Source organism: Cloeon dipterum, chromosome 4 (genome assembly GCF_949628265.1).
Source record: "Cloeon dipterum chromosome 4, ieCloDipt1.1, whole genome shotgun sequence".
NCBI lineage: Eukaryota > Metazoa > Arthropoda > Insecta > Ephemeroptera > Baetidae > Cloeon > Cloeon dipterum.
The window spans coordinates 8,234,450-8,258,005 of record NC_088789.1 but is presented as its reverse complement, the minus strand read 5'-3'; the positions used below and the strand labels follow the sequence as shown (position 1 = coordinate 8,258,005).

At 39.8% G+C, this 23,556-nt stretch overlaps 5 protein-coding genes across 5 annotated transcripts in view; 4 read left to right on the top strand and 1 right to left on the bottom strand.

The window, feature by feature from the left end:
- Nucleotides 1–3,581: 3,581 nt before the first annotated feature.
- Nucleotides 3,582–4,898, top strand: RpL31 (ribosomal protein L31). Its single transcript, XM_065490302.1, has 3 exons — nucleotides 3,582–3,719; nucleotides 4,435–4,662; nucleotides 4,723–4,898. The coding sequence occupies exons 2-3, from the start codon at nucleotides 4,442–4,444 to the stop codon at nucleotides 4,871–4,873; spliced, it is 372 nt and encodes a 123-aa protein (XP_065346374.1). The 5' UTR covers nucleotides 3,582–3,719; nucleotides 4,435–4,441; the 3' UTR covers nucleotides 4,874–4,898.
- Nucleotides 4,899–5,707: 809 nt separating this feature from the next.
- Nucleotides 5,708–7,431, top strand: LOC135944462 (inosine triphosphate pyrophosphatase). The gene is made up of 4 exons (XM_065491442.1): nucleotides 5,708–5,929; nucleotides 5,989–6,139; nucleotides 6,832–6,968; nucleotides 7,208–7,431. The coding sequence occupies exons 1-4, from the start codon at nucleotides 5,840–5,842 to the stop codon at nucleotides 7,409–7,411; spliced, it is 582 nt and encodes a 193-aa protein (XP_065347514.1). The 5' UTR covers nucleotides 5,708–5,839; the 3' UTR covers nucleotides 7,412–7,431.
- Nucleotides 7,432–7,495: 64 nt separating this feature from the next.
- On the bottom strand, nucleotides 7,496–19,747 carry LOC135944465 (protein stoned-B-like). Its single transcript, XM_065491446.1, is given in 15 exon segments — nucleotides 7,496–10,585; nucleotides 10,713–10,864; nucleotides 10,921–11,087; nucleotides 11,145–11,259; nucleotides 11,314–11,482; nucleotides 11,537–11,771; nucleotides 11,834–12,060; nucleotides 12,171–12,304; nucleotides 12,879–13,062; nucleotides 13,263–13,426; nucleotides 13,485–13,665; nucleotides 13,730–15,489; nucleotides 15,492–15,829; nucleotides 16,127–18,135; nucleotides 19,597–19,747. Coding segments are annotated over 14 exon segments (6,153 nt in total). The 5' UTR covers nucleotides 18,116–18,135; nucleotides 19,597–19,747; the 3' UTR covers nucleotides 7,496–10,247.
- Nucleotides 16,202–23,556, top strand: part of Taf13 (TATA-box binding protein associated factor 13) — a 126,138-nt gene continuing 118,783 nt past the window's right edge. The window contains exon 1 of the mRNA XM_065491445.1: nucleotides 16,202–16,205. The gene's annotated coding sequence lies outside the window, so the exon portion shown is untranslated. The remainder of the gene's footprint in view (nucleotides 16,206–23,556) is intronic.
- On the top strand, nucleotides 21,643–22,495 carry mRpL41 (mitochondrial ribosomal protein L41). The gene is made up of 3 exons (XM_065491443.1): nucleotides 21,643–21,944; nucleotides 22,020–22,120; nucleotides 22,182–22,495. Exons 1-3 carry the CDS (start codon nucleotides 21,758–21,760, stop codon nucleotides 22,440–22,442), a joined length of 549 nt encoding a protein of 182 aa, XP_065347515.1. The 5' UTR covers nucleotides 21,643–21,757; the 3' UTR covers nucleotides 22,443–22,495.

The window sequence follows — 23,556 nt, the reverse complement described above, 5'->3', positions numbered from 1 at the left end:
TAATCTTAACTGAAAAGTAATGTTAATCTGTGAGTAAATTATGTAACCTGCGCAGCAACTTTGTAGAGGACGCTTTTGTGTGAAATCTTTTACTATTACAAATTACTGCCAAATACAAATATCTAAAATAACAAAAATCAGAGTCGCATCCCTAAATGTGCGCAACTAATTGTAAGTAAGCGTTGCACCAGCTTGTGGAATCGGAATTCATGAAAACTAGGCACAAACGTTCGGCCATATAGTTGTCACAACAAAATGTGCAAAATCGATGAAAATCTGGTGCGGTCTTTCCCCCGAAAAGCGAGCGATGCGAGATAAGTAAAGGCGAGCTGAAACCAGGTGGACGCATTGATAATTAACATAATGGCACACACGCCCGAGGTCCGTATTATATATAAAAACGGCTAGATTGGTAATAATTACTCGGTTTTAGCGCTCCATGGAAACGCCAAATTGTTTTCACTTGTTTTGAAATGCTTTTAGCACTGCTCTCGCGGATGAAGTGAAAAACTGGCCTGCACTGCTGCTATCAGTTTGAGTTATCTCGCCATCTGCGCGTGGAAATTTCTGTTCTATATAGCGTGATCCGTGTAAGTGCGCAAAAAGGCGCCGCCGCATGTGCGATTTTGGGGACAGATTTCCCTTTTTAATGCCCTTTGTCGCAGACACGGTGATGCCTATCTGGCCCCGGTTGCCCGAATTAGCGATTTTCGGCAGATATATTTCGTAATATCGTAATTCACCGCGCCTTTTGTTCTAACTATTTTCAGGCACGGAACAGCAGCACTCGCGAATTTCGAATACGTTCGCTTGGCCGAGATTTCTTCGAAGTAGATAATTTCATTTCCACTTGCAGCGAGAGTTGTTATTACAGTTTGATTGCGGTCGTTTGGCAAAGCTCTTAGAAATAAACATACAATACGTACATGTTTACAAAAAGGAGCGATAAAATACCCAGAAAATGGTGAAAATTTAAGCTGCTTTTAAGAGATATTAGACACGCGGATTTCAAAATAAAACCTTAGTTAATTCAAAGCCCTATTGCCGCTCCGTTTGTTATTTCTGCAATAAATTATTACCTGGATAGCTAAGAAATACGACCCTCTATTGCTTTGAAAACTTTGTTTTGAACTGTCTGTACATATAGTGAACTTTTAAGATTGAAGTATCGAAACAACCTTTCATACCTCTAATCTATCTACAGCCACGATTTCTTACCTGAATTTTTCACAAGCTCAGTTTTGCTGTTTTTTTTCTTTTAAAGAAAAGTTTCAAACTTCGCTTAAATTTTCTACTAAACTTATTCCTTTAGCTTCAGAGTCATATGGAATAAAAAAAACTGGCCCATTATTGAAAAAGCTGTTTGTTGAAAATCAGAAAAAAACCCTTTTAATCTTCATTTTGCGTTCATCTTCAGTTAAGTCCGTCAAAGGTATAAGCCGTGGAAAAAGTAAGAACAATTATGTGTCGCAAGTTGTTGCAAAGAATCCCATTGTGTTCCTCTAAATAAGTATTGCCATTTCATCCTATTTGCTCGAAAATTCCTTAAGTAGCTTATTGTTACAGCGGATGTTTGCCTTGGTATCGTAAACAAAATCGATAGAATTCAGAGATTAATTTAATAAAAAGGGTACAGAGTGAAAATAAAATTGAGCTCAGCCTGTATTTATTTCAGAATGGTTACCAAAATAGTGTCATAAATAAATAAAGTTCTGTCACTTCATAAACTGTGCGACGTGATACAAAAACACTTCATCTTAAGCCGCTATTGTGGACTCGCGCAGTAAATTCAGCATTTGGCACTTTTTGTGTGAATTATACAGCTCAAAATCATTTTCATAACAAACTAAGACACTAAAATTTGCATAAATTAATATTCTACTAAAGATTAATTTTTAATCCGCATCTATTAAAACAGCAGTGGCAATTCTGGCAGTTTTTCCTATAATAATCAAGAGAAGTCGTTTCCAAGCAGCAGGAAAAAAAGCGGGCGAGAGTGGAAAGCGAAATGGGCAGCTATAGGCTAATGGGCTCGCCATTAAATTCAATCGCATATCCCTGGCCTAACAATCAAGCGCGCTACACATGTGGAGTGACGCAAAAATCCGAAGGTTGCATGCCCAGTATCGTCGCAATGATCTACCCTCGCGGGTGGCCGTCCAAAAGCCGAGACAATTGGCAACTCTCGCGCCCCTTATATGAGCCGCCCCGCACGCAACACAACGCACACGCGACACCCGCTCTTTCCACCTCTTTCGCGTTTTCCAACAAAAATTATTCTAATGATTTCTTTCAGAAAGTGTTTTATTATTCGCTCATCCGTCTTTTTCCCTGTTCAAATGTGCATTGCAAAAGGGGCAGCTTAACCCCGAGATAATAAAATGTGTGAGTGCTGGTTGGTGCTATACAGATCAGAAATAATGAAAAAAAAATATAAAATGGTCAGAACGCTTCTATGAAATTGAAAACATTTCAAATGGGTGTTAAACAGTTTTTCACACCAATAAATTTTGATTTTTTTAATCTCTCTAATATCAAAATATCACGTTAAAAGGAAGAATTGGTTCCAAGAAATCTTGCACGTCTTTAATTTTGTGTTAAAATGTGGAAGGAATTGAAATTGTGTATTATTCATCACGTAACTTCGCTCTATTTATGGTATTTATGATCTGCGCCTTTATTTCACACATACTCATGCTCAAACACTCATTGCTAAATACATATTTTTTGTCGAAAATATCTATCTTTTAAATCAAAGTGCAAGCAGACATGGGAAAACAATATTATACCAGTTAAATTTCATGATAATTATATTAATAAATCTTTGAAATCGGTAAGTCGAATCGAATAATTCTTCTGGGCAGCGTGGAAAACACGCAGAGCTCAACAAACACGGTCAAATTGATAGCTGCCCTTATTATTTGTAAAAGGGAAATTTCTGCTTGTTTGTTGAGCTATGCGAGATTTCTACGCTGCCATGACGATGTAGCTAATTTAGTATTTTTAAAACTAATACATACGTCATCAATGAATTATTAAATAATATAGGTTGCTACAATGAGCATGTGCAGAGGCCAGTGATATAATATAATAGAAAATGGGAAGCTGGCAAGCTGGCAAGCTGCATTCAGGTTGGCGCGATGTTTCTCCTTTTGTACACCAGCAAGCAGGCCACGATTGGCGCTAGCGATCAGGAGAGCAAAACAGAATACTGAACTTCTTCCTTACAACTTGCTCAAAAAAATCGGTCTCAATTTTAACGCATTATATTAAAGCTTCATAATTTTTGACGTATATTTGAATAAAATCGAAATGCATGATGTGTCTCATGAGTTTCTAGAAGCACTATGTTTTCATTTATTAATTGAAATAAATACATCATTAATTTAATCTCGTTTCGAATGTTTCAACTGCGCGTACATTAACACACAAACCTCCTCTCAATCTGAAATCCCAAAGATAAAAATAAACATAGACATACCTGTTCTAGCGTGTTTCTCTACCAACTTGCGCGCAATATTTGAAAAATATCATGACAGCTGCCTCATAGTTTAAATTTCGCGCCAATGTGTAGCATGTGTGGCGTGCCGCATGTTTTTAGTTCAAGCGTTTCCACCCACAGCAAGGAGGTTTTTCTCCCTGGATAGGATACGAACGAAGTGCCTGGTGTGGATGTGCCTTTTTCGGTAAGCTACACGAGCTGTTGCGGCATTAAACAAGTAAGCATGGAAATAAAATCTCAATATTTCTCATCCATCTGCTCTGTAAACACAGCCTTTCTTTTACCATTTGATCCAGTTGCTATCTAATTTTAATAATTTGTTGTTCATTAGCGATTTCCGCTTTATTAATTTGCAAAACTGTCACTTCATTCCAACTCGTAAACCCACCTCTACGTGTCCGGCTGCTTTATTTTACCTCAATTTGACTCAAATATCTGTGAAAATTGTCTCACAGAACTTTCCAAGAGCCTGAATTCATTTCCAATTTCATGCACTAGCTTTGTTTTCTCTGTGCACCCTTGAAAACTGTTTCTTTGGAACATAAACAAAGAAAGTGATGAGTGTGTATGATGTTATCATTTTGTTAACAGAAAGAGTCTAAAGTTCTAAACAGTGCAGCATTTATTTCCAATCATGCACAACTAATATCATTTAATTTAATGTTACTTGCGAGTGTTCGTGATGCCTATGTATTTATTATTCAGCTCTCCAGAGTTCCTTTTATATCGCCAAATACATGCATGTAAACAGACTTCAAGCCGTCATCCATAGACATTCTATGATGCATGCATGATGGTTATATTTATTTGTGTTTCATAATATAATTAAATTACTTTTTTAGTCAGTCTCACAGTCGCTTTATCTTGCCTTTTTAGTACATTATTTATCACCTATCACGTTGAACTGAATATTAATTTTGGTCGGGTTTCAGCATCATCATGGCAAAGCAAAAGGGAGAGCGCAAGAAGAGCGCAATGAACGATGTTGTGACCCGTGAGTACACCATCAACCTCCACAAAAGGCTGCACGGAGTCGGATTCAAGAAACGCGCCCCGCGAGCTGTGAAGGAGATCAGAAAGTTCGCAGAGAAACAGATGGGCACCCCTGATGTGCGTGTTGACACTAGACTCAACAAGCAGATCTGGTCTAAGGGAATTAGGTAATCTAAAAAGTTTTAATAATTGCTAATAGCTTGTCTGACCGTCAACTTAAACTCTAGGAACGTTCCATTCCGCGTCCGTGTTCGTTTGTCAAGGAGAAGGAACGACGATGAGGACTCGCCTCACAAGTTGTTCACCCTCGTCACATACGTCCCTGTGGCCGCTTTCAAGGGATTGCAAACCGAAAATGTTGACGCGAACCAGGAATAAACTTAACCTTATAATAAATAATTAATCATGAATGTTTTTTTTACTCCCCTGCATTATTGTTAGAACTTGGCGCTGGAAGATGCATTATCTGAGAGAATGAGCTTACACTAATTTGAGAAATTTATTTCTTTAAGAATTATAAACAATGACTGTCTTGATGAGAGCTAAGAAAGGGAGAAATTAAATTTCGTCTTGTTATATTTCTCTGAGAAGCTAATTGTTTCCTGCAACTTGGATAGGCAAGAACACGAAGTGAAAATTATTAATACCATTAGTAAGCTTTGCTATCTAGCTGGTTGACCAAAAGATGTTAAAATTTTGCAGGTAAAATTCGCAAACAAAAAATATCCAACTTTCAGAAAAATAATGTTGAAAAGTTGCCATGATTAAATCAATAAGATTCTTTAAATTCAGACTATCATTCTGTACATTGTACATACGAACAAGTCAATTTTTATACGTCACTATGGTTATAAATTGCCTCATCGAAAAGAGAATAGATGGGTAGTCACAAAAATCACTAGCGGTTTATTGGGTTTATTACTGCTGCTGCAGCCTGCGAAAGTGCTCTAAAAATTTCCATGAAAATGGTAGTGGGTGATGAGGTTCCAAGTACAAAGCGTTGCGAGCGACTGCGAGATCCATCTTTTAAGCGCACGTAGTTTTTGAGATAATCTATGAAAAATAGTAACAAAAATAAAGTTAAAATTATTAAAGCGAAAATGTAGCGATAATCTCGTATGTATGTAATTTTCACTTTTTGTTCCTAGCACTCCAGCTCTCTTTCTCACACCCCACAGCCGGTGGGAATCTCACACAGCTACTACTACCGTGCTGCCTTGTTTACGTTCTGTGCATTGCATGGTTGTCTTAAAAATCTTTTCTACTCGTTGACACCAGTTGACACGACGAGTTCAAATTAAAATATCAATTAATAAGTTTAACATTAACCTATCCTGCCGTGAGATGTCAAAAACGACCGTTGTTTTTGTCACTGGCAACGCAAAAAAGCTAGAAGAAGTTGTTGCTATTCTAGGCAAGAATTTTCCCCATGAGGTTTGTTTTCTTTTAAAATTATTAGCAAGTTTTCGCTAACATGGCATCAAAATTTACAGTTCACCAGCAAGAAACTAGACCTGCCAGAATACCAAGGGGAAATCGATGACATTTGCAAGGCAAAGTGCCTAGAAGCCGCTAAGTTGGTTCAGGGTCCTGTAGTGGTGGAGGACACAAGCTTGTGCTTCAACTCGCTTGGAGGTCTACCAGGTAATTGTTCAATCTTTGACCACCACTCAACCTTCTCGGACTCCGAGTGTTAATGAGCAAGAAGTGTATGTATGATACGTTGGATCGCATTAACCATAGCCCATGTTGGCTCGCATTTTGTTAAAAGGCATTCTCAAGAGTGTCAATGCAGTGGAACATATTTGAGCAGGTCAGGGATCTAATACTGGCTGCCCAATGTCATAGATGGCAAAAGGTGATTTTAGTTGAGTGACTCGAAACGCTCAAATAGTTCAACAATTAAGCAGGGAGGCGCACCGGCACCGACTCGCCACTTGCTGGTTTTTGCACCTTTCCAGCAGCTTTAGGGACAAATTTTTGGCGTTTTAATAAATTACCTCTGTGCAGGGAGGCGAAAAGATGGCCATATTGTGCCCAAGCTCCTCTGCGGCCACTCGGGCCCCATGATATCCGCTTGGCGGTGTTAATGGAACCCGGTGAGCTCATAGCCCACGGGATGTGCTGAGCAGAGGTTAAAAAAGGAATTTAATTGCTATACACAAAATTAAAATGAATCATAAATAGTTAATATATCCTCTTCGTACATTTATCGCTCACTAATATACACTCCTCGATTTTTTCCCTTAAGAGTAACATGTGTACCAAGAAGTAAAAGTGGTGGGCGAAGAGTACATTTATGTGCCATATTTTTGAAGACATTTTAACTGTTGCAGGGCCATACATCAAGTGGTTCCTGGACAAACTTGGCCCTGAGGGTTTGCATCGAATGTTAGCAGGCTGGGAAGACAAGTCTGCAAAGGCAATTTGCACGATGGCTTACTGCAGTGGACCAAGTGCAACTACATCCCAAGTAGGCACTATTTTATTTATTTGTAATATAGTTATGTAGCACATTTTTAGCTTGCTCATATTTTTGCAGTGTTCTTTAACGGAAAGCTTGAAACTCGTTGTGCTGTATGCATCTTCAGTTTTTTGCGGTGCAAATTTCTTTCTCTTTGTCTGGGAAATGCGCTTTTGAATGTGGTTTATAGAATTAGACTATGTTGTCACGTGTGACTAAAGTGCGCTTATGAAACCCGTTTTGTTCAGGTCCAACTTTTCCAAGGCATCGTGGACGGTGACATTGTGTCTCCTCGGGGGCCCAGACTCTTTGGTTGGGACCCATGTTTTCAACCTAAGGGCTATGACCAAACTTTTGCTGAATTACCAAAAGAGCAGAAAAACCTTATTTCTCACCGTGCGCTGGCTGTGATGAATATGAAAAACTTCTTTGAGAAAGAAAATGAAAAATAAAGCGTTTCGCTTGAATTAAAGCGTGCTTTTAGAATCAAAACACCAATGCAGGCTGTAATTTTGGTACAGGAAATCAAACACTAATTTTAATGGATTCTTACACCTCCACTTTTAATTTGTTTTATTATATTCATATCATTTGTTAGAACATGATGATGATAACACTGATCACTAGCACAAATACTGAATTCCCTCGGGTTAATTTCTACAGCGTGTGTGTTACATTACAGTGTTTTGCGTTTTAATTACTTTGTATAGTTGCTTTTTACTGGAAACAATTCACATCAATCTTTAAATGAGAAAATGGTTTGGATCTTGGTATTATAATATTATTCGTAATATTGAGGGCTCCAGATGAAGGGCCCTTGTGTGAAACTATATAGATAGAATACAACCTAAACCCGCTCAAATACCCAGTCAAGTATTGAGCACTCTATGAATTGTGCCACAGTATTTTACCGTGCGGTCTCCCGTAACATTCACTAGTACAACATCATCCTGAATAATATATACATGTGTGTGATACCTTTTTAACAACTGCACTCATGTTCACTTCTGCCAATCAAACCAATTAAGTATTACGATGAATAAACTCACAAATGCACTAAAGACATTTTACTTGGAATTTTGAAAATAAAAATTAGAGATCTTAAGAGTTTATATATATATACAATGATTGTGCACTTATTGAAAGGAACGTTCAAAAGAATATGGAAATGAAATTGCAAACCGACATTTATACATACTATTTGGAAACAAAAAGTATTGTCTGGATCGAACTATCCTCTCAATACTCCACTTAGATATTGTACAATTATTACTTACAATATAATAAATCAACATTTTTTTACATTCTACGGCGAATGATATTTTTTCTCTTAATATTATTCAGTATGTAATCATTGAATGGCGACGCTTTTCATCCAAAAGTGATCGTGACTAGATCGGACTCATTTCCCTCAAGCACGAGAGAGGACCAAGACTGGTCCTTCGCGACTCGGCAGGAGACTTAACGTGAAACTGAAGCAAAAATCCAAAATATATATTTACGAGATACATTTGGTCACTCAAACTTTGAGAATCTTAAGCCTAGATGTTTTTACAGCATTATCTTTTATCTTTGGTATATTGCTGACGTTCACAAGGTGGCAGAGCACCATTGCGACTGGAATGCAACACAAAAATTGAAAAAGATGATGGTATATCTATTTATATCACATCTCTCTTTACCATAGTAACACCGAGCGCTCTGATTAGCAGTTGCGCATGGCGTGCCTCTAGTGGTTACACTAATGTTACGGAATTATATCATACATATAGGTGTATTTTTCAATTATACGTGCGAGATGTGATTCGGTCGCTGTTTTAGAGATTGCACATTTACATCGGTTTAGAGTGTTAATTAAGCGATTTACAAAGCACTCAACTTATAACACATGATTTTCCAAATGAGAGAATTTTGTTTTTATACATTAGCATCCCTCGCTGCAGCTCTTGTTGCAGAAACAGGAGAAATAGTGGTTCCTGTTTGGGCAGGGGGAAAACATCCAGGAACTTTTATCCTATGCTCTCAAGAAGTTAAATTTTTGCTGCTACCTTCCAACGACATGAATTTTTATGTAATACTCAGCTACCTCAATATATTTGCAATATTTTCTACTATTCGTAAACCTTAAACTTGATTTTGAATAAATATATATTGCTCATTTTTTCAAACCGCACTCAAACAATATTTCTAAAGCATTAATTTTTGTCTTATACTCTAAACCAAATTTACAGCCGAGTTATTCATTTCATATTTTTCTCCCTTCGAAAGCAACCTCAGAGAGCCCAATGTTGATCGGATAGAATTCTCTAGATGCGCATCATTTTTTTTATTTTATGCTAGGTTTGTTTCGTTATTGGCACCGCTCTTGCCTGTGCCCTACCACACATCAGTAGTTATCGGGGTTTCCAGTATTAATTTATGTTTGTTACAATTTGAAACGCCTAAGAGAATAGCAACTCGCACAGCGACACATAGTGTGCGCACATGGTCATGTACCCAATATTGTCACACTGCTGGTTTTGACAACACTTAACGGCTGCTTCTTCTTTGAATCAGCCTTTAACGTCAACATTTTTTCTGGTCCTGAACAAATCATACACCAAACTCTAGAAGCGGCATTTTAAACACAAAATTTCAGCAACTCAGGGAAACGGTTGTGTGGTGGAGAACCATGCACAATGCATAAGTACGATTTTGAGATTGAATATGCAGCAAAATAATTTTAATCGGATCTTTGAAGTGCTTGGAATATCTTAATAATGTATATAACCTCTTTATCTTTTGACCTCGCTGATTCGTTGCAGAAGCGGCCTCATACAAAATGCTTCTCCCCACTTCTGCGATTTATAGAGCCGTGCAGAAAACTCAAACAAGCCATATATGCCGCTTTGATCATCCTTTGCACTTTCAACATCTGGCAGGCTAAGCAAATAACGTTAATAAATCATGCAAAACAGCACCTGAGGTACCTAAACAGGAGTGAGCTTTAACCACTAGTTTAACAACAGTATTTGCGTAGAGAGAATGAGTATTGAGATGCGCTCTCGGTACAGAACACTCCAAATATCACTGGGACCTGATTACAATACAACAAACTCGTCAACAATTAAAATTTGGCTCCTCCGCGTTTGGTGACCGTTATTATTTGTAACAACAACATTACACTTTGGTGCTTTTTTATATAAATACGTGATTCTGGCAGATCACTTGTTACACACGAGATTAGCTGCATGGAAAGGGCGTATAATATTATAATAATAACGCTAGGAAGTAGATGAGAAGAGTCTTTTAACTGCTGCTGTCGCTGTCCGACTCTTTTTCGGCCACCTCGGCCACGGGTTCTTCCTTCGGCTTGACCCTGGTGGCGGCCACGTACTCGTTCAATCCCACCGGCTGGATCTGCTCGATTTCAATGCGGTACTCGCAGCGTGCCAGATGACGCACGCACTTCTCAGGCGGATCCTCGTCGCGATCGCCGAGGACAGACAACGACCGAACCGTAGTGTGCGACGCGTGGGTCGACGGCATGGTAAACTCAAGCCAGCAGTACTTGGCCAGCTCTTCTGGGATCTGGTCAAACGATGTCAGGGTGAACTTGGAGACAAGCTCGTGGTTTGTGTAGGCACCTAGGGAAATTAGCTTTATATTATATTATATTTTCTATTATTTGAATATGTTTTTTATGTATCCGATTTCGATTTTAGAATATTCGCGCGATTAATGATATTTAAATCCAAATTAACTATCGGGTACCTTGGCCTTCTTTTGGCAGTCTCGCAATCCTCCATACAATGGCATGATGCTGGTGCTCGTATTTGGCGCTGCCAGAGGTGACCTCGATCAGTGACTGATCCAAGGTGTCGACGGTGCCCAAAATTCGCTCCAGTCCTTTGACTTTGCCAGTGCTGCATGTCGAAATACACGTGAAATATTGGTTTTTACTTACAAAAATAAAACTGACCGTCTGTGCGCAGACTTGACAGATCCATATCTGAAATGTTTCTCAATCCTGAACAAATAAATCCAACTCTCTGGTATGGGGATCCTCAACATAATATCTTCACATGGTATTTGACCAAGTTTACGACTTGAGAAACCAGGTACAAGAATATCGCATTTCAATTCCACCTGTGAAAGTCAACTTCAACTTTATGGCATAACACAAATATTAAGTTTTTTACTCACCCTGTTGCCGTTAATGCAAATTGTACATTTTGTTTGCAAAGGCAGTTCTCTCGTCTTAGGAGGCCGCACCCTGAACCTGAGAAGCTCAATGTAACTAGCATCTGGCGGTTTAAACCTAATCAATAAAAAAATAAGCCTTCCAGGTTATTATTGATTTTCAGTGAATTACTTGATGACTTTTTCGCCTTCGTAGTCGCTATTGAGAACACAACTATGAAACTCGAGTTTCTCCAATCGAATCCATTCTTCTGTCTTTACAGGAATAATGTCATGGCGTCCAACGACTTCTTTTCCTTGCCGGTTGATATCGTTCACTCCCAATTCCAGGTCAGGCATTCCTACCAAATTTATTCCAGTTTTATTTTAATTTATTGATCATTTTAAAATCGCACCGTTTATAAATCCAAGGAATAATATTCTAACTCGGGCAATTTGGCGGCCAACGCGACCGTGTACATCCTGCTCGAGATACAACTCATCAACAGCAGTAATTTGGACTTCTTCCATTTTGTAAGTAAGGGTTCGGTCCCTGTGAGCTGGGATTTTGAAGAAGGCCTCTTCCATGCTCACCACAAACTGTTTCATTGTCTCGTAATCTTGGGAACCGAGTTTCAAAAGTTGCGAAATCTGTAAGATTTTTATATTTGTTTAGCCTCAATAACAATAAGTTAAATCGCATGAAATTTTACCTGAGGAGCGTGTTCCACGGGCAATCCAAGTTTCCGCAAATCGCTTCCAAACTCTTTTACACCTTCGTAGTCTCCCTGTATCGCGTAGGCCGCAAACTTAGTCAACCGATCCGTAATTCTTTCAGCCTTTTTCACTTGACCTGGTCGCACGCCTGGTCGCTCTTTGTAAAACACAAATTGTAACTTCACGGTGAATATTTTCCCATATTGATCAAACTGCTGTGCGCCTGCAATTAAAGTGGAAATTTTAAAGAAGAGAATAATTGAACATTATAAGCATATAAAATAGTTTTATTACACTCTGCCTTAAGAATATAATATTTTTAATATACTTTACCAATATCCGAGATTGAATATGATGCTTGCAATGGCAACTCTTGGAAAGGATCTCTGTCATCTTTGGTATTGAATAGCTGCACAACTGGATTTTCGCCTTGATAAACCAGTTTGACGAAAACTTTTTTCCAGAATCTATAAATATTGTTCAATAAATGTGAGAACCCTTTACCAAAAAGTGGAAAATTTTTAGCAAGCTTGCAGTTGTATAGCGTTTTATTATTTTATTGACAATGCTTGTAGTGAGAGATAAATTTTCATTGAAGCGAAATATTCGAAATTAAAAACAATATGTAGCAATAAGTCATGTACAAAAATGCGGATCATTAATACAATATAGCATTGAAGCACATAATTATGTTAATAACTGTAGGGTGATTTGAATAAAAAGGGTAAGATTATAAATTAATAGATTACGAAGCGACGCAAAGTGCAATATTAATAGAAGCACTTGCAGATTTTGCCATACATAATATTAATATGCCATACATACAGCACAGATCAAACTAAACAAACAAAATGAAAAATAACCATAAATTTACCTGCCGCTAGTTGAAATAGTAAGGAGCACAATCAATGGCAAGATTATTCAAAATGAACTTGTACAAAAAGAATAAAATGTATTTTTTACGATTTATATACTTTTATCAATGTCTTTTGACAGTAAAGAATAAGCAAAATTGAAAAAATTGATTTTTTTTCTATCTACCTTTGTCCAGTTATTTTTTTCTTGTTTGGCTGTCTCAAATGCATTTCCCAACCATCACCAGTGTAGTTAACTCGTGGGAATTCTTCCAATGGTTGTGACATGTCTTCGTCAAATAATGGTGAAGGTGGGGTTTCTTGAGAATCAGTTCGCTGGTATGTCGTTGAAATAGGGACATCTTGGGGCGCTAAAATAAATTATAGTTTGATAATATTTATGTAATCTACAGTTTTTAAGTATTTTGCTTTTCCGCTGATAGGAAGACAATCCCATTAACATATATTTTTACTCAATAATTGTTTTATTATTACGTGGAGATTTGTTTTCAATAAATTATATTTTTCTACTGCTTTTAAAATAAATAAATTAACCGATTGTCAAACTTACGTGTCCTTGGCTGTGGAACCGCTTCACTTGCTGGCATTTCTTGGCTGTCAAATGGATTTATGCGCATGGTGTTATCAGCGTAGGCTGCTTGAACTGGGCTTTTTGGTGGTGGCGCGAGCGTGGGCACGGTACCACCAGAATGGGCTGAAAAACTGTCCTGGCCCCTAGAAATTCATAAGCTATTATTATCAAAATAATAGTTTTAAAAAATTATCAATTAACCTGATGACTACAGAGAAGTCCGTTCCCCCTTCATCTGAGTCTCCAGATTCTTGGCGTTTGGCTCTCGCTGGCACAGGTTTAGGTACGGGTGGAGCGTTCATGGCGAGGAATGCGTCAAACTGTTCATCTTCTCCTCCGAAACCCATTTCTCCTGTTCCTTCCCACGAGTCGTTTCCCCAAGCTTAATAAGACAGATAAAAAATTACCTCGCAAATTATAAGTTGTTTTGTGATATTAACACTAACCACCATCTCCTTCTTCCAATCCTACAGATGCTCCAAACGCATTGTAAAATGCATCACCACCTTCTTTTTTGTCACCTCCAGCATTATCAAATTTGGCCGCAAATGCATCGTTGAAGGAATCGAACTCATCGTCCTCGGCTGTGTTAGCCGCGCGGGTAGCCGTTTCTATGTGTGATGAAAATGGTGCTTGTATTGAAACGGGTGCAGTCACAGGTGGTGGCACTGGCGCAACTTCAAGGGATGGTGAGCTAGCATTTTGAGGGAAAGCAGTAGGGGGTTGAGGAGCAGCAGGGCTTATTGGTCTAGGTGGTACTTTCGGGGGTGGAGGCCTCCTGGGTTCGGCTGCAAAAGCAATTGGTGGTTGTGTGGACTGCGTCTGTGTTGTGTTACCTGGAGATGTTAGGTCGCCAATCAAATTAGCTTCCTCTGGTGGAGTCAATTGCATGACAACAGCAGGTGGGGCGGGCCTTGGTGGAGGTGCGTGGTGTCCAGCAGAAGGATCTCCAAACAGTCCAAATACGTCTGGTTTTGATGGTGGTGGTGGTGGAGTTGGTTCAACTTGATGTATGATATGCGCTGATTCGTGCTGCACGGTCTCAATTTGCAAAGGTGCTTCTTCGGCCATAGGGACGCTGCCACCTCCAAAGATGTCCATAAAGTTTGAAGCTGTTTGTGGCTCTTCAGGAATGAAACTAGCTACTGGTTGACGCTGTTCCTGGATGAAGTTCGCATTTGACTGTTGTTCTGGAATGAAGTTTGCGACTGGTTGTGGTTGTTCTGGAATAAAGTTTGAGACTTGCTGAGGAGGTTCTTGAATGAATGTAGCAACTGGCTGTGGCTGTTCTTGGATGAAGTTCGCATTTGGTTGTGGCTGTTCCTGGATGAAGTTCGCATTTGGTTGTGGCTGTTCGTGGATGAAGTTCGCATTTGGTTGTGGCTGTTCCTGAATGAAGTTCGCATTTGGTTGTGGTTGTTCAGTCATGAAACTAGCCATTGTTTCTGATTGATCAGGAATAATGTTTGCCGAAGGTGGTGGTGCTGCTGGGCTTGTGTCCATCATGAGGTCTGGTTCTTCAATGAGCATATCTGATGTTGGGCTAAGAGAGTTCAATTCTCTCATAGGTGTTGGACTTGGAGTTCTGGTGGCAGAAAGTCTGTCCAGAAGCTCTGAAGAATTTGCATCCATTGTCCCCGTTACCTTTTGAATTAATTGTACAGTTTCATTGGAGGGAGGAGCCAACCGAGGTGGTGGAGGTCTGGTTGGAATTGAAACTTCATCGTGTGTTTGCTGCATACGTGGTTCGGTTTGGTAATCAACCCCTACACCAGAAAGTGCTAATGAGGTTGGAACAGCAGCAGTGACCACAGGAGGTGCTGGCCTCGGGGGTGGGGCTTCTGGACTAAACATAAGGGCATCTTGAGCAGGAGGCTGTTGAGAGGCGTAAAAATCGGGTCGCGAATCCAATTCTCCTCCAAAAAAATCCACGTCTGGAGCTGTAACTGCCGCTTGAGGTTGAGGTGGGTCTTCTTCGATACCAAACATAGCGAAAGGATTTGTGGCAGCAGCATTTGCTTCTGCTGGTTCGAAATCCCCTGATCCCATGAGAAATGGGTTTAAGGCAGAGTCAGCAGGAGGCATTGAGAAATCTCCTGCCAAGAAAGGGTTTGATGCCATAGAATTGTCAGCTGCTGGCATCGCATAGTCTTCATCAGACATCAGGAAGGGGTTTCCCCCTTGAGCGAAATCCATTTTGATCAACCGATAATTTCTTTTTCAAGCAACTTCAATTCAGTCTTCCCTGGCAACAGGGTACTGGCAAATGAGGTGTCAAACGGGTCAACTTCAAGTTCAGCAGCACAAGCTCCCTGAGGGCTTAGTGGCCTGTGAGGGGCTTCAGGGTCAAACTCGCTTGTTAGAAAATCCGGTTTTTCTTTAGGTGCTTCAATTTCCTTTTCTTCGATATCTTTTTCTTCGGATTCCCGTGGATTGAAGTCGGTATCTGAGTAGCCTGGAGGAAGATTAGGGGCTGGCTCGTCAAGTTTCAGTTCACTTTCTAGTAAACGAAGCTCTGCTGGTCCAGGCACAAGAACTGTGCTTACCTGAAACATGTAAGTTTAATGTTGAGTTTTACTCCTTCTCAATTTAATGAGTTTATTTGCTTAAAAAGAGTTACTAGTATATGAGAAGGTGCTCAAAAATTTATCTTATTTCGCACATTTGCATCGCGCATTACACTATAGTATCACGCATGTTTTATCCTCGATTATAAACTGCCCAGAATTCAGTGGAATGTTCATCTTAGTTAAATTTCGACGAATGATTCGATTTTAAGGAAGTGGTAATATGCTGCCTCGATAAACAAATAATATTAGTTTTCTAAATAGAAGTTTTCCTACCTGTGTCGTGTCAAAAGGATCGGCAAGTGGTTGGGCTGTTTCTAGTGCTGGGGTTAGTGGCTTGTGAGGAGCTTGGTCCTCGTCTTTTGAGTTGTCCAAAATATCAAGTGGCAAAACTTTAGGTTGTATTGGTATTGCCACCGTCTCGTTGAACTCTGCGTTTGCTAGCTCGTTTTCAATAAACCTAAGTTCTGCTTTACCAGGTCCTAAATTTTCAGCAATGCTTGTATCGAACGGATCTTCAGCTATGACCTCTTGCTCTGGCTGAGGTGTCAGTGGTTTCGCAATTACACCAATATCAACTTCCAAATTTTCTTCGACAATCAAATTTATTTCTTTGCTGTCAGCTCTTGGGTCAAAATCAGTATTGTCGACGTCGTCCAAAAGCTCCTGCTCAAGAATCTGGAGCTCAAGCTTGCCTGGTGCTAGATCAACTACAGTAGACGTGTCAAACGGGTCAACTTCCCTGTCTTCTTCCCCTAATTTTGGTTCAATAGGGTCGTGAACGAGATTAGCTAAATCAGTGCTACTTCCACCAAGCAAATCCCGGTGCTGCTGACGTAGTTGCACGCTAGCTTCAACTGGAGATTCTACTGGTGCGGACACAGATATTGTTGGATTTTCAGTAACCGTCGGATTTTCGTCGGCTCTTGGATCAAAATCGTCGTCGTCAATGTCTATTTGAACTGAAACGTCACCGAGAATTTCACTCTCGATAATTTGGAGCTCAAGTTTCCCAGGTGCAAGGTTTTCAGCGTGTGACGTGTCAAATGGATCCTCAGGACATTCACTGAGTATTACGTCAACGTCAGGCGACAGAGGAGGCTTCTTTTCCTCACCGAGTGCTTTGACAGCTACTGATGTGTCAAACGGATCGGCGTGCTTGATCAAGGATTCTGCTGCCAATGCAGCAAACTCATCGTCTTCGTCTTCCTCAAGTTCTAGCTGCACTTCCTCTACTGGAGTTGTGCTGATGACATCAAACTCGGCAACTAAACTCAAGAGCTCGCTATTGTCTTCTTTCTTTGCCTCTGGTTCTGGTTTCTTAGCTGGAGAGATCGGTGCTAAAGCAACCGGAATAGCAGTGTCTGGAAGATCCTCTGGAGCTCCTTCGTCAAGAGCTGTTTTTGTTGGAGATTGAACCAATATGTCTTCAGTTGGAACTATGCCTTCACCTTCTAGAAGCAAATCTCTTGGCTGCACTCTCCTCTTTTTAATGCTACCAGTGTGCACCACCACACCCTTTGTTACATTCTTGTCGAGAACACCTGTCAATACATCAACAGCGCACCCAAGACTAACAAGTGTTTTCTTTTTGCCGTCCTTAGTTACTATTTCCTTAGGTTTAATTACTTGATCAACAATCGAGGTATCAAATGGATCGTCTTCAGGTTCAGGAGGAGGACTCTCAGGGATGTAAGCAAGTTTGATTTCTCCACTAGTTACAGCGTCAATATACGTAGTGTCAAAGATGTCGTCCTCGTCCTCTTCTTCTTCGGGAGACTCCTCGGGCTCTTGGAATCTTAATTCTTCCTCAAAATTTTCTTCCGCAACGGGCTGAGTAGGTCGTGGTGGAACTTTAGGTGCCTCTGGACGAGGTGGAGGTTTCTTTCTCTCAGGCTCAGATGGTCCTGGCGGTTTGCGTTGATAGAAACTCTCCTTCTTTATTTCTTCAAGTTTTCCCTTGGATGCCGATAAGATGTCATCTACCCCAGCAGTTAGCGCCTTGAATTTGTCCCACTCATCTTTGTTCTCGTGCTTCTCTGCCTCGGGTTTGTCTTCGACGGCACGAGGGTCGAAAACGTCGTCAGGGATATCTTCAGCGTCCTCGACGGCGCTGCCGCTGGTTCCCTGGGCGACCGCCTCTTCGAGCCTCGCTTTGTCTGCGAGCTTTTTCTTGTACTGCTCTAACTCTTCCTGGGTGAATAGTTCCTCGTCCTTACCTTTCTTGTGCTTCTTCTTTTTCAGTTTCTTGTTTATTTTGAGCATATTCCGCCAGCTCTAAAAATCTGCAACAACCACCGCCTCAGTTAAGACCTAAATGTGAAAGGCGTTTTGCTTATTTGGCAGCGATATAAGTTATTCAAGTGTATTGCGGTGCAAATTTTTAAAATTTGGATCAATAATTATTCAAATCGTTCATTGTTTGAGACTTCTTATTTGAGTATAGCACTTTCTATATAAAAGTGACAATTTTTGAGCATGCCTCCCTTTTAACCTAACGTGTACAAGTGTTAGGTGGTAAGCACCACCAGGAATAAATCTTTTCGTTTGTGACCGTGTGTAAATGCTTGAAAATATTGTTACTTTCCCTCCTTTTAACGGTCATAAGCCATGTAGTCGCTATTTAGCCGAGGTGAGAATCCCAAAAAGTGCATAAGAGCGCGGCGAATTGCTACTGTGCGATATGGGTTGGAAATATGACGGCCTTAAAAATGGGGAGGCTATATTAAATTACACTATCAATTCTCCATTGTTTCTATTTTGATTGTTATGTAAAATATTGTATATATCAATTATTGTTCTGCTATTGCAAGCATTCGTATCTGCCTACGAAATTTACAACTTAAAATTTTAATCATGCTTTCTATGATTATATTATGTTATAAATTAAATAATTTACGTCATATTATGCCATCCCAAATCTATTCTATTTCACATTAATACTCTACTTTTTGTTAAGGTGTAAATAAACAACTACTACTGTTATTTGCGAGTCAAATTCGTTGTGAATAATAACGTTTTTGTATGCAAACTATATTACTGATGAGGAACGACATGGTTGAATTCTAGATACCTCTATTTTGAAGTGAACAAGAAGCCTCAAAACAATTAAAATCGAGCAAAACGCAAGTGCAACAAGGATTCTAAACGAGTGTTAATTAGTCGCCCCCAAAAATCAATTTCCCATCTGCAGAAGTAAAATCTTTCAGGGTCCCTCATGTATGGGGGTGGGCATCACTTGAAACAAAAATGGATGGGTGAGATATCATGCAAAATTCATGCTTGCCCTTTGCCTAACGGTGGTTTCCTTTGTAAAAGCCAATGACTCATGCCTATACTAGAAAATAATAAAGTCTGTAGTTGACATAAAAATTCAGAATAACCGATTTATTTCAAAATTCCCAGCCCCATTATAACAATTTAGCAATAATCAATGAGACGGATGGCCTCTTGTTTCACACCAATCCAAATGCGCACATATAAATTCACGGCTTATATTTGGAATCACTTCAAGGTTCAAGCATAGCGGAACCCTAAAAAAATCCCACCTGCTCTTTGCAAAATGGTTCATAAGCTAGAAACCTGGCAAAACGCTACATATCTTAAGAGAGAGAACCTCCGAGAAGAGGCACTCCTGCCCTATTTTCACACGGTGGAGACCATTATAGGGTCGCAGAAAGCGGCTTGGGGAGCAATTAGACTAGCTGCTAGCCCCCGGAGGACAAGGGCCCAGCGAAAATACTCACTGATTGGGGCCACTGGCCGTGTGCATTACTCACTCGAGGGCCATCGGGAAGAAATCTGGATGGTAGGTTGCGGCCAGAGGTGAGTGGCTGTGCGAGTGCTCTCCTTGGGCCGATACGCCAGCAACATCGAGCCGTTACCGATTGCACCCCTATTACCAGGCGAGGGTTGCGGCACCCCCAGAGTCGATTCTATCGACGGGTATCGCCCGATTTCAGTTCGCCCCCACACGCGGCCAGAGCAATGGCCGACTTGACGGCGAGAGCGCTGATCGATACCCCGCTCGCGAGAGCATCGATCGCATTGCCCCCGCCGCCTCACCCTCGCGTACACCCCTGCTGCTCACATCATGCGAGCCCTTCGCCTATGGCACAATTGCGCGCCAAAATGGCCAATCCGCACTCCATTCATTGCGGTCAGCCGGGTTCTCTGCCGTGAATTTTTTATGCAGGCAAAGCATTTTTCAGGGGCACGGGTATGCAACCTGCGTGCCGTTCCTGTTAACAATTTGCCTATGTCTGCCACTCATCTATTTTGGTGTTCTGACAATTTTAAAGCGTATAATCTTATCTTTCTAAACTTCCGAGGAGGTGTAGAGCACAATCTTGAGTTATAATAAAGACCAATTTTATCTAAAATGTTAGTATAGAAACAAAACAGATCATATTTACCGTGTTTGCACGAAATAAGGCTTTAAATTTTAATGCAAAATTAAGCAAACTGATTGGAGGACTAATTTTCCTTTTTTTTGCAATATGTAATTAAACTTTTAAGCAAGTTGGGAAGTTAGCTTGAGGTGTTCTACGTTCTACAAACACAATAAAGAAAGCCATTTATTAAATAAGAAATCATCTTACTATTGAATTCTGTCTGTGATATATTCATCATTCATCGTCTTTGAAAGTAGCAAGCATTTTATTCTCTTTGGCCTGGAATCCAAATTATTTTCTTTTTACTTTTTATGCAGCTCTTGTGGTTAATGCAAATCCCACGAAACCGATAAATTGCATGCATCATTTAGCTTGTTGAATAAAATGGTTATGAGTGGCATTTTCATTTTGGCACGTAGGAGAGGAGTCAACATGTAATGTATAGTTATCGTACACAACACACCTGAATTTAATGAATTAATTAAAGGCAAGACCCTATAATGGGTATAGCAAAGAATAGGCTATAAATAAAAAAATTCAAGCTTAATTGGATCTTTGGGAGAAATGAAGAGGGGCTTGGAATGATGAAGACCGATGAATTCAGATAAAGAATTTTGTTCGTGGATTGGTTACAGTTGGAAATCCGATCGGATGCTTAATCAAATACAAGAACTGAAATGGTTTACAATAATAAGTTACAAATTCTTTAGTTTAACTGACGGTTGGACTCACCCCTTTGAATCGGGTTCTGCACTATTAAACGAATCACGTCAGCACCGTGTGGCTGACGGACGAAAACTGAATTCTTATTTTAAAATCATCTTTCTGCTGTTAAACAATAATGCAAAATTACAATAATTCAAACCGCCGACAATTGTTGGCTTCCAACAAAAAGCAGGACCGCGTTGTTGTACCGCTACAGATCTATATATATATATATATATATATATATATATTATATATTTTAAATTTTAGCAGTTCTTGGTTTCATTAAAAAATGTAATAGAAACAGAAATATTACGTATTAGTAATTTATTTAATGCTGAAAGTTGCAAAATGGTTTGTTTTCATGTGTTCTCTCTTAATTCATAGTTATGTTAATATTTTAAAAATTTAGTTCATAGATTATTTGTTTTATTTCATTAACATTGAAATTAAAACGCAAGGAATTCCGAGTTAATTGTGAGGGACCGTGACTTGCTTGCATTTCATACATTCTTATTTACCACGGTAAAATTATTGGAAAACACGATCTCGTCATGTTCCTGTCAAGCAAGACGGTGTCAATATGATTGTTGGGATGTTGGGCAAGCGAAACACCCCACCACTTCTCCCCCCCCCCCCCTATTTGTTACAACACACACACATGTGGTTTTGCTGGTAGGGAGAACGCATACAGCTTTCAAGGAGGTCTCCAAAACACGCCCCTCACCGTCACGCCGAAAACGTGAAGAAATATAAACATTGAATTTTTATTTTACTTTTCTGCATTTTCTGGCAAATTTGCAAAGAGATGTCTCTTTTGATCGGTTTGCGGTTGCGGACAGCGTTATCGTGCCAAAAGTGCCGCACTATATACACCACAGCTGCGAGGGAGGGAAAGCGAAATTTCAGAAAATTTGATTTGGGAAACAAAAGAGGCTCCAAGGAATTCCGAAGGCAGAGGAACGAAGGGATGGTTGAGGACTTAAAAATAGAGTGTAAGTAGATTATATTAATTTTTTATGATGTTATTGTTATCAAAAGATTATGTGATTCGAAATTTGAATTTTTAGCTCCAGTTAGACCAACAGGATACACGGTGGAAGATGGAAGTTTCAAACAAGTGCCTGAAATGATCCCCGAGCTGATTGTACCGGACTTGGAAGGCTTCAAGGTTTCTACCAAAACAAAACACATCCTTAATTTTTAGGGTTAAATTAATTATTTTTTTCCAGCTGAAACCATACGTGTCGTACAGAGTGGCAGACGTTGTGCAATCAGAGTTCACGTCCCAAGATCTCTTTGACGCAGTTTATTCCAAAAAAATTGTTCAAGATTTCAAAGAAGGTAAGCTAACTGAGGATGGACAGCCCCTGGAATACAGCGAGGAGGAGAAGCTGACCCCTGAAGAGGCTTTCAGGAGGGCGAGGAAGACTGGCAGTGACCTTTTCGCTCAGACGTGGGACGATAATCCCAAGAAGTCGTTTCTCTCTTAGTTGTTTATCTGCTGCATTGCTTGTTCCAATAAAATAGCTCTTTACTTGTGAAATCTGCTATCTTGTTTGCATGCTACATGCGGGTAAGATAAATTAATCCTCTCTCCCACTCGGCATTTGCACTCGGTGCTAGATGAACGAGCATAATATATTTAATCAAACAGACGCGCTATTGTGCAAGAGGAATTTCTGGCTTTTCTCGTGGCTGTGCAACTATTTTTATTGGGCCAGCACTGGCAGGCACCCCATTAACCTCAATGGTGCAGTTATTTTCGTTATTTCAGCCGTGGCAATAAGCATTGGATCAGCATAATGAAAACAAATAGTTTCTGTCAGTTATAAGTTCAATGCTAATTATCCCAGCAGCAAAGAGTTTCCAATGAAAAATTTGTTTAAGCTCTAAAGTGGTAAAAATCAACCTGGAGGGTTTTTGGAGCAAATCTATGGGCACACAAATAAAAAATTAACGTATTTCTCCTCTCAACAAATATACTAGCAAATTACACTGTAAGATGTTAAATAATATAATGCCACTGTGGTCTACTTTTTGTATTCCTTTTATCAGAGAGAATTGTAATTTTAATATCATTTTAAATATTAAACCTTTAGTGGTCAAAATAAATTAAGGAACAAATATCAACTTAAATTAGGTCATGGTGTCAGGATTAAGCTTAGCGCGAAATTTTTATTTTCTATGTACTACCAAAGCATAATAATTATAATAAGCTATATATATTTTGACACCCGTTGCCCGCAGGTTTAAGTATTGAACTTGACCACAAGATGACTCATTCATTGAGTTGTGCATCACGGCTATGGTCAGTTACGGCATCACGCCGCTAGTGTCGCACTCAATTTGATTTGAATGGCACGAGCGGTAAGGTAAATGTCAATGGAGACAACCCATGGCTAATCAAGCTTGTCATTTCAACACGATACGCCGCTGAGACAATTAATTGCAAAAAGCATCCTCTCGAAAGCACGAGTGGCACCCTGCATAGCAAATATTGCACAATGTCCAATTTGTTGTACAAGCTTTTCAACCCCCGCAGCATCAGCAGCGTGATGATTTCAGGCTCGAAGGTCCGGATTTGGCGACTGTGGCGGTCCGGTT